This window comes from Thermobia domestica, chromosome 5 (assembly GCF_964235325.1).
Source record: "Thermobia domestica chromosome 5, izTheDome1.hap1.1, whole genome shotgun sequence".
Taxonomy (NCBI): domain Eukaryota; kingdom Metazoa; phylum Arthropoda; class Insecta; order Zygentoma; family Lepismatidae; genus Thermobia; species Thermobia domestica.
The window spans coordinates 21,847,640-21,857,934 of record NC_137458.1 but is presented as its reverse complement, the minus strand read 5'-3'; the positions used below and the strand labels follow the sequence as shown (position 1 = coordinate 21,857,934).

General features: G+C 38.1%; 1 protein-coding gene across 2 annotated transcripts in view; it reads right to left on the bottom strand.

Moving 5' to 3' along the window:
• Positions 1–2,438: 2,438 nt before the first annotated feature.
• Positions 2,439–10,295, bottom strand: part of Adck1 (aarF domain containing kinase 1) — a 59,129-nt gene continuing 51,272 nt past the window's right edge. For both annotated transcript variants that reach the window (XM_081758315.1, XM_081758316.1), the window contains exon 10: positions 2,439–3,791. In XM_081758315.1, the coding sequence (XP_081614441.1) occupies positions 3,587–3,791 (205 nt within the window). In that variant the 3' untranslated portion in view covers positions 2,439–3,586. The remainder of the gene's footprint in view (positions 3,792–10,295) is intronic.

The following is a 10,295-nucleotide window of genomic DNA, read 5'->3' as shown; positions in this document are numbered from 1 at the left end:
CCTCACCAAGTATTCGGGACATATTATTGAGGATCTCGATCGTTTTTTTTTTTTTTTTAATGCTCTTTGACCATCTAGCATTGTTTCAATCTTGGACTGCAGAGAAGAAAAAGAAACTTCTTCCTATGTACCTAGAGGATGTTGCTCTGAACTTAATGCTTCAGTTAAAAGGCCCAAAATCAATTAGACTCACTTAACTACGAACAGTTAAAATCAAAATTGGACTGACCTTAGCAGACCAAAATTACTTACTTATATGGCAGAGTTCGAAATTTTCCAAATTCAGCAGGGTGAAAACTTACCTATAGATGCATACCTTTTTTTTATATATTTTTTTTAACGAAAATGAAAGTAATTAGGCAGACTATGCCCCAGGATATGAAAGAGCAAAAGATTAATTACTTATCATTGGGACTAAAGAAAATTTTTTGAAAAAAAAAAAAAAAATGTACTTACCCCTACATAGGGAGAACTTTACAATATGTATGTTGTCTCAATCAAAGTTCTGTAAAACACTCATGAAAGCTTTCTCACTTTTCAGGATTTTATTATGCACTTTTTCCGTATTCTCAGTTGAAAAATGATGAGGTTTGGGTACTCGTAAAAAAAGTGCAAAACGACGTTTTGATCACCCAGTTACTGATGAAGGCAACAGAGATTGCTGAGACAGTTTAGCATAATTAAAGTGCATTTGGACGCAGTAAATTTATTTTTAAAACAAATTCTATGAATATGCGTCAAATTCTTAGATACGTACGTTCAATCTTGTCCGTAAGAGGTGGGCACCCATTGAGTCGGTCCTCTTGTAATATGAGTGAGGCGAATTGGTAAAGGGCAAATAATATTTTATTAATATTGATATTAATATTTTGTAAATTTTCATATTTTAAATGGAAATAAAAACTCAATTCCCAATCTGGTGTTGTTAGGTCGTTCACATGGGTACAGAAATTAAGGAAGTCTCGTAACAACTCAAAACTATGTCTAGATAAAACATTCTTTTAATAGGAAATATAACTTACGTTATGAAGCAATATGTCGAGGCAATAATAAACATTTCCTACTTCGAGTTATGAGGTAATTCTGAAAATGTAATTGTAAGCGGAGAAATGACGCTACCAAAAACTAGGAAGAAAAGATAGGTGGAAAAAAGAGTATTGAACTCGAGAGAGTTTTGAAGTGACCATCACAGAAGAAGGTTCGACCTCTCAAATCTTCACCGATCAAAATCTTCGTGAGTACATGCTAGTTATGAATCGATAATACACTTCTATTATTCGACTTCATTACCAATTTCATTTCACATCAAAATCTAACTTCTAATTTAATATGACAGTTATTATTGATTTTGTCATAAGGCCACAGCACCAGTTTTGGGTAATTATCTGATCTGATATCTCTAGTTTTATTTATGCAATCAAAACTATCCAACTTAGCAAATTCATCGATCTACCTAAAATTAAATGGTTAAGTTTTGTTATGAGTGTCCATCCTAAATTGACCCCATGCTAACATGGTTATTATTACATGAGCTATGTGTGGATATAAATTGTGTATGTCGACGTCCGGATTTCGATCCAATAAGTTGGCATACGTTTCTCTTTATTGGAAAGTGGGAAGTTGAGGATGGATGGACTTATGTTTTAAGAAGAGTTGTTGGAAATATACATAAAATGTAAAGCTTTTAACTGTATGTTGTTACCCTCACTCTCAACCCTTTTCTCACGTTGCAGAAACATCTATGACAGCCACGTAATTAGGTTTTACTTCAGAGTAAGAAACCTAGTCGGTAAGTTAAATATCTCTTGTGGAGGTCATGTTTTATTTCTCGAATTTACTTTTGAACACTTCTGAGATATTCAACACTACAATACAGCTGAATACACTGACCGGTTTTACTTGTAAGGGATCACACAAAGGTTACACGTTCTATTTCCTGTTTCTCAGAGGGAAGAATAAAATTATGCTAGATTTGGATAGATTCTAAAGCTAAAATTTCAAATACTTCTAAATTATGCTAGCACCAAGGTACTAGATATGGCTTCACTATATCCACATATCGGATTATGTTCACTTCTGCCTAACTAGTATAGTACCCGCGTTTGTAGGGTTTCCGATTCACAGTTGTGACAATAGTTCAAATAAACAGTAGTGGGAAATGTTGCCATTACTGCATTGCCTGACAGGTCTTAAGAAAAAACAGGCCAAGTTTGAGGGCGAGAAAGAAAAGTGTGGGTTGCATTTCACATATATTTAACACTGAATAGGCGGCCATTTCGTTGAAACCAATAGAGAATGTTTTGATCGAGGCTACTATAACTATTGTTTTCAGTTCAGTAACCTGGCTCACAACTTTTCGAGTCAGAGAACTTTGATAATGGTTTAAGGGAATCGTGGTGAGTGTAGTAGCTTCGTAATCAGAATGTTTCCAGAAGAGCTTTGATAATAGTTTAAAGAAATCGTGGCGAGTATAGCAGCATTACTTATAACATACCAACTGTGGATGTTAAGAAAGAACAGTAAGTAAGATCTCAAAGAACTCACTGAATAGGACGGCATTAAAAAAATGGTAATGTTTTGAGCGAGGCTACTATACACACCACTATTTCTTAAACTTTTGAGCGAGGCTACTATACTCACCACTATTTCTTAAACTTTTGAGCGAGGCTACTATACTCACCACTAATTCTTAAATTTTTGAGCGAGGATACTATACTCACCACTATTTCTTAAACTTTTGAGCGAGGCTACTATACTCACCACTATTTCTTAAACTTATTACCCACAGGTATACGATCTCTTTCTACGCTCTTTTATTCCTGTGTTGCGAGATTGAATACCTAGAAGTTACACCTGGAAATCCTTTAAGTTACAGTATACAGAGACTAAGCTATCAGCTAGCTTAAGTTAGGTAATGTGTGGCCAGTACATCGAATTTCTAGGCTTTCTAACCGGAAGTTCATGTCAGAGATTATTTAGATGAATTTTATGGTAATTTAATGTTGGTTTAAGAGCTTGACAAATACTGACTTCTGTTTAATGCCATATTCTGCGATTAGTATATGATGATATTTGTTGTAATGGAAATTGGTGTTTAGAACAATTAAGAGTACTGACTTAAGTTATTTGGTAATTTCAATATGAGATAATATAATGGTAATTTGTCAGTGTATTGACGTTCAATGCGGATCGTATTAAGTAGTTGTGATATTTCAGCATATTTAACAAATTGATGTTAGATTTGTAGCTGTATAAAATTAGTATGCGGTCCTTGCGACTAGTTAGGCTTAACCTTTTATGATAACTACTTCGCTTTAGTACTTATGAGTTCATTATCTTTTAACTTAACTCCGTAACTGTTTCACAATATTGGATCAACTGCAAACATTCTGTACTTCAATCAGGAGTCATATATAAACGTTTCACAAGGCACGTGCGCTGACTATTCGGCTATAATGAATTCAAAAGCTAGACTAGCCATCTATTTACAAGTCTATTGGTCACACTTTGTGCAATATATGTCATCTAAATTAGGGGAGGAAAAAAAACGTATATTTAGCTCACGCTTACTACGATTACCACCATGTTAGTGAAGCATCAAACGCTTTACGCTCGGTACTATCCATAAATTCATTATATTAAGGTAAGTATAATACACAGAGAGCTTAAACAGGGCCCAATACTCTCCCATTGTTACTGTAAACCTAGATAATCGTGTTTTACATTGCTTGAGACGTTCGCCATAGACACTCATAATGCAAAAACGTGACATCACCATAAAGGATACCATACTGAAATCAAAGAAAGAACAAAATAATAATTTTATACATTGAATGAAGTTTCACGGAAATATTTATTCTATAACATACAAGACGTTTAATATTCAATCCACTATTTACCATTCATACGAATAACAGATTAACAAGAGAGGCAACAGAGATAAAAGTGAGTACGAACAACGTAAGCAGGGTGAACGGTGTGATTTTGAGTGCTATTTGGAGTGTTATGATACAAAATATTTGTTCCTTACTTAAAATAGTTTTCTGAATTTACGAGGCACGTCCACAAAATAAGTGTACTAGGGCCCTCGCGGGCAGAGGGAATTTGTTAGTGCTATCTTGGTCACACTGCCGTGTAGCTCTTTTCCTGCCTTTTCCAGCGAGCCCAATCACGCATCAGTATGACCACAACTGTGGCCACAGTAACGTCTCCCGTGAAAGATGTCGATTAAATCTGCCACCAAATGCGAGATTCGCAGCGTTATCCGTTACCTTGTTGTTAAGTGAAAATCTTCGTCTGAAGTTTTTAACGAGATCAAATCAGTTTATGGCGAAGGAATTATGAATCGTACTAGTGTGTTTAAGTGGTGTCGTGAATTTAAAAACGGTCATAATGATGTGCACGATGGGCAAAGGAGTGGAAAACCGTCGATTTTGACTGATATGCACATTCTCCTGACCTGGCGCCTTCAGAGTATCTTCTAATCACCTCCCTGAAGATGCAGATGGGTGGGAAAAAATTTCAACTGACGAAGAAGTGAAGGTGGAGATGAAAAATTGGGCGAAAGAGGTGGCGGGAGACTTCTTTGACCAAAGGCATAAAAAAAATTATCCATCGTCTCACTAAGTGCATTGAGAGGAATGGCGACTACATGGAAAAATAGTTTACATATGTACTGACGTAAGCATGTAAAAGTTTTGTTTTAAATAAATGTTTTGAAACTTACAAAAATCTGGTACACTTATTTTCTGGACATGACTCGTATGCTGAAGCACTTGAGAAGTCACAGAGGACGGGCGCACCTGACGATCGCTCTGTGACTGAGAAGTATAGCCATATCATGGGTGTTCCCATAGCCCAGTTGAGAGCAAGAATAGGGGCTTTTCACAGAACCAAATACAAGCAGCATGTAAATCGCAATGAGCTTACCGATAGCCAAGGATGGACGGGAAGGGCAGTGTGTTTAGCGGTAGTATTGGTGTTACTATGGATAGGAAACGTCGAACAACATCCAGGCCCAGGAGACAAAGATAGCACGGACCGAAAGATAGAGGACATCCTGGAAAGAATTACTAACATGGAACCGGCGATGCAAAAGATAGGGAACATAGACTGCAAAAATTGACAGGATAGAAACGAAGATGAACCAGCTAACATCAGAAGTAAAGAACCTACAACACGAGATGATTAAGCTCAAAGAGGAAAACGACCTTCTACGGAGAAGATTGACAGAATTGGAGTCAAAACAAGACTATCTGGAAAATCGAAGTAAAAGGAATAATCTGATCTTTCGCAATGTGGAAGTGCGGAGTGAGGGCCGAGTGTCATGGAAAGACTGTGAGGACGTGGTAAAGAAAGACAAGAAAAGATTTGAATAAGAAAAAAGTTACGGGGAATGCACTCAACCAAGAGAATGTTCATGAAAGCGTAGAAAAATTTACGCTGAGGTTGTGTCGACTTATACAAAGAATGAAACAAAAGAGTTAGAGCCTGTCTATCTCATCTATGCCCTCGGAAAGTATGCGAACTATACTTCGGCCCAACCCCCGCCAACCTCTGACGGAGGAAATTCTTCCTTTGCTTACGGAAAAGAAGAGAATGACCTCCGCTGTGTTGCCAATTTGTCATTCAATCGTTTGATCTTGACGAGTGAAGATCGTAGGCTACTTAGAGTGGCTAATAAGACAGACCACAGCGAAGCCGCCCTCTGACGTAGGAAACCCTCCCTTTGCTTAGGGAAAAGAAGTGAATGACCTCAGCTGTGTTGCCAATTTGTCATTCAATCGTTTGATCTTGACGAGTGAAGATCGTAGGCTACTTTGAATGGCTAACAAGACAGACCACAGCGAAGCCGCCCTCTAACGGAGGAAACCCTCCCTTTGCTTAAGGGAAAAGAAGTGAATGACCTCAGCTGTGTTGCCAATTTGTCATTCAGTCGTTTGATCTTGACGAGTGAAGATCATAGGCTACTTAGAGTGGCTAATAAGACAGACCACAGCGAAGCCGCCCTCTGACGTAGGAAACCCTCCCTTTGCTTAGGGAAAAGAAGTGAATGACCTCAGTTGTGTTGCCAATTTGTAATTCAGTCGTTTGGTCTTGACGAGTGAAGATCATAGGCTACTTAGAATGGCTAATAAGACAGACCACAGCGAAGCCGCCCTCTGACGTAGGAAACCCTCCCTTTGCTTAGGGAAAAGAAGTGAATGACCTCAGCTGTGTTGCCAATTTGTCATTCAATCGTTTGATCTTGACGAGTGAAGATCGTAGGCTACTTTGAATGGCTAACAAGACAGACCACAGCGAAGCCGCCCTCTAACGGAGGAAACCCTCCCTTTGCTTAAGGGAAAAGAAGTGAATGACCTCAGCTGTGTTGCCAATTTGTCATTCAGTCGTTTGATCTTGACGAGTGAAGATCATAGGCTACTTAGAGTGGCTAATAACACAGACCACAGCGAAGCCGCCCTCTGACGTAGGAAACCCTCCCTTTGCTTAGGGAAAAGAAGTGAATGACCTCAGTTGTGTTGCCAATTTGTAATTCAGTCGTTTGGTCTTGACGAGTGAAGATCATAGGCTACTTAGAATGGCTAATAAGACAGACCACAGCGAAGCCGCCCTCTGACGTAGGAAACCCTCCCTTTGCTTACGGAAAAGAAGTGAATGACCTCAGCTGTGTTGCCAATTTGTCATTCAGTCGTTTGGTCTTGACGAGTGAAGATCATAGGCTACTTAGAGTGGCTAATAAGACAGACCACAGCGAAGCCGCCCTCTGACGTAGGAAACCCTCCCTTTGCTTAGGAAAAAGAAGTGAATGACCTCAGTTGTGTTGCCAATTTGTAATTCAGTCGCTTGATCTTGACGAGTGAAGATCATAGGCTACTTAGAGTGGCTAATAAGACAGACCACAGCGAAGCCGCCCTCTAACGGAGGAAACCCTCCCTTTGCTTAGGGAAAAGAAGTGAATGACCTCAGCTGTGTTGCCAATTTGTCATTCAGTCGTTTGATCTTAACGAGTGAAGATCATAGGCTACTTAGAGTGGCTAATAAGACAGACCACAGCGAAGCCGCCCTCTAATGGAGGAAACCCTCCCTTTGCTTAGGGAAAAGAAGTGAATGACCTCAGCTGTGTTGCCAATTTGTCATTCAGTCGTTTGATCTTAACGAGTGAAGATCATAGGCTACTTAGAGTGGCTAATAAGACAGACCACAGCGAAGCCGCCCTCTAACGGAGGAAACCCTCCCTTTGCTTACGGAAAAGAAGTGAATGACCTCAGCTGTGTTGCCAATTTGTCATTCAGTCGCTTGATCTTGACGAGTGAAGATCGTAGGCTACTTAGAATGGCTAACAAGATAGAGGACAGCGAAGTCCGTGAAATAATTCATTCTGGCAACGCTTCCGCATCTAACAATTGAAAGATCTCGGCCGCAACAACTTCTCCCTCCTCTTTCGAGGGAGGTACGGGAAATCACACATCGACTGCAACGCCAGAAGGGGCACAGATTAAATAGAGTTGAGTTGAGTTGATTTTGAGTTTAACGTCCCGTTCAGCAGCGAGGCTATATGAGACGTGGACCTACTGATTAATGTGGAATCCGAACCACATGAGCTCCCGCCGGGAATTGAACCCGGGCCTCCCACGCCAAAACAGATTAAATAGAAAGGCTCTAGCCAATCAGAAAAATGACCACGAGGAAGATCATGGAGATGATGGACAGGATGAAATATGGAAGAATATAAGCGAAGGAAAATAAGTTAGAGAAGTCAAAAATAAAGAATGGTGGAATAAAAAGTACTAGCTGGAAATGTCTCGAATACCTAAATTCATGTCAAATCATGGAATCGAAAATTTATGACGAAGAGGATTACTTTTACTAATAGTGATTCAGATTTCAAAATCTTACTCTTACACCTTTCCTTCTTTATACCTTTTTATCTAGAAGCTCTTAAATGTACAGGCTAATACCCAGTGGATACTTTTTTTAAAGGGGTATATTGGAAGTGTACGGTTTTACTTTTAAAATGAATATTCTTACTGTTAATCAATTTAGAAGTTATATATAACAATTGACTTCGTTTATATTAACTGAACTGTAAGAATAGCAGAAGGAAGTTGCTTTTGAAACGCCAGGAACTAAGTAAAACAGTGAAAAGAGAAGTAATTTTGTTTAGAAGACTTCCCTAGTGTGTACCTTCAACGCGATACTGAGATATTCTCTGGTCAAATTATAATTTTCCTTACTTTCTCTCCCTGCAAATTGGTATTAAATGTTGTTAGTCAAAGTAGTGACTTTTAATTACTAGATTGTACTAACTGTTTACATTCCATTCCAGAAAAAAAAAAAAAAAAAAAAAAACCGAATACGTTTTTAATAAAAAGTGTCCCAAAAGTAACTACTTAATTTTAAACTTAGTAACTTCTGAACTATTTTATTCTTCTTATTATTATTATTTATTTCAGATTCGAAAACTACAAAATTTGATTTTTTATTTTATTTTATTTTATTTTTTTTTTTTTTTTAGTATAAGTCGATGATTTCAAAATAAAATCACTGTGCTCTAAATTACTTCAGAAATTCTGAAACAAGGTAGAATGGAGAAGACAAGCTGGTTATTATTTTACTTCCCTTTATATACTCCATGGCCAAGCCTCCAGAGACGACCTGTAAACCTGAGAATTGCAAGAATCACTAAAGAATTTGAAGTGAGTGAAATGGCTGATATGAAGATCAACATGAAGAAATCAAACGTTTTGCAATATGAAAGAGAAGCAACAAGAAAAATTAAGATGAGAATAGATTACCTGTGCAAAAGGTGCAGGAATTCTGTTATTTAGGAAGTAAATAACAAGCAGACGTAAACAAGATGTAAAATCCCAAAGGCACAGAAGAAGAAGTCATATGAAGAGATACAAAAGCTTTTAACTGGGAACTTTAAGGTTAGTGTAAAGGGACAAGATAGATGTCACTACAGTCTTCCTATCTCTCCCATGTATTTTTTATCTTTTACGAACATTTACTATTTCTTTTATAAATTTCAACCTAGAGACTTCAAATTTTTAGAGAAGAAACTTCATGATCTATTAAAGGGAACAATCCGTGTCGATTTTTTATTTAGAATTTTCTTCATTGTTGAAACAGCTTCATTGTTAAACATTTGGATATCCATTTCAACAATCAAGCCATTTCAACAATGAAGAAATTTCTAAATAAAAAATCGGCTCGGATTATTGCCTTCGACAGATTATGAAGTTTCTTTTCTAAAAATTTGAAGTCTGTAGGTTGAAATTTGAAGAGAAATCGTGAATTTTCGTGAAAGATAAAAAATACATGGGGGAGATACGAAGACTGTAGTGCCATCTATCGGCAAAACTCGTCCCTTTAAATTAACCTTAAGATAAAACTGTGGATATGAATGGAGTGTGGAGTTATATAGATGTGAGGCATGGACTCTAGAAGAAGAGGAAAAATGGACAATGGTAGCTTTTGAAATGTGTTGTTTAGAAGGACGCTGAAAATTAGATGGATGGATACAGTATCAAATGAAACAGTACTGGAAATGGTAGATAAACAGAGGAATATACTGAAGACCATCTCAAAAAGAGACAGGATGACTGGATCCATTACGAAACATGAAGGAATCACACTAACAGTAGTTATGGTAAGAATGACAGAAGGAAAAATACCTAGAGGGAGACCGCGATTGAAATGTGAGGTGTGTCCAAACAGAAACCGAACTTCTGTTATACAATCTGTACCACAACATTTTGAGAGTACTGCTTCCCTCAAAAATAACTCCCTCTACTGGCAACACTCCGTTCGCAAGTTTCTTCCACTTTTAGAAAGCATCTTGGAACGTACTTACTGCGTTGGTGCTCAACTCTCTTGTCGCGTTGTCCTGAAACTTCTCTATGGTTTGTGTGGGAGGCACGGTGGCTCAGTAGTACAGCGCTTACGTCTGATTCGTGGGGTCTCTGGTTCGATTTCCGCTCAAGTAAGTTTGTGGTGGACATTACCATCCGTGGATTTCTCGGGGTACTAATGTTTCCTCACACACACATACCACATACTCAATCCATTAATTCTTCCATCATCCTTCATTTGCTTTAATCATCGTCTCACCTTGCCTAAAGAGCATTATCATGAAACATTTAACTAAAATATTCCATTCTTTTCCCTCTATGGTTTGGAAACGACGTCTTTCCAAAGTGATTTTAAGTCTGGGAAGCAGGAAACAATCTGCTGGGGCTAGGTCCGGAGAATAGTGTGAAACGGCACAACGGGAGTCTGATGTTTTGCCA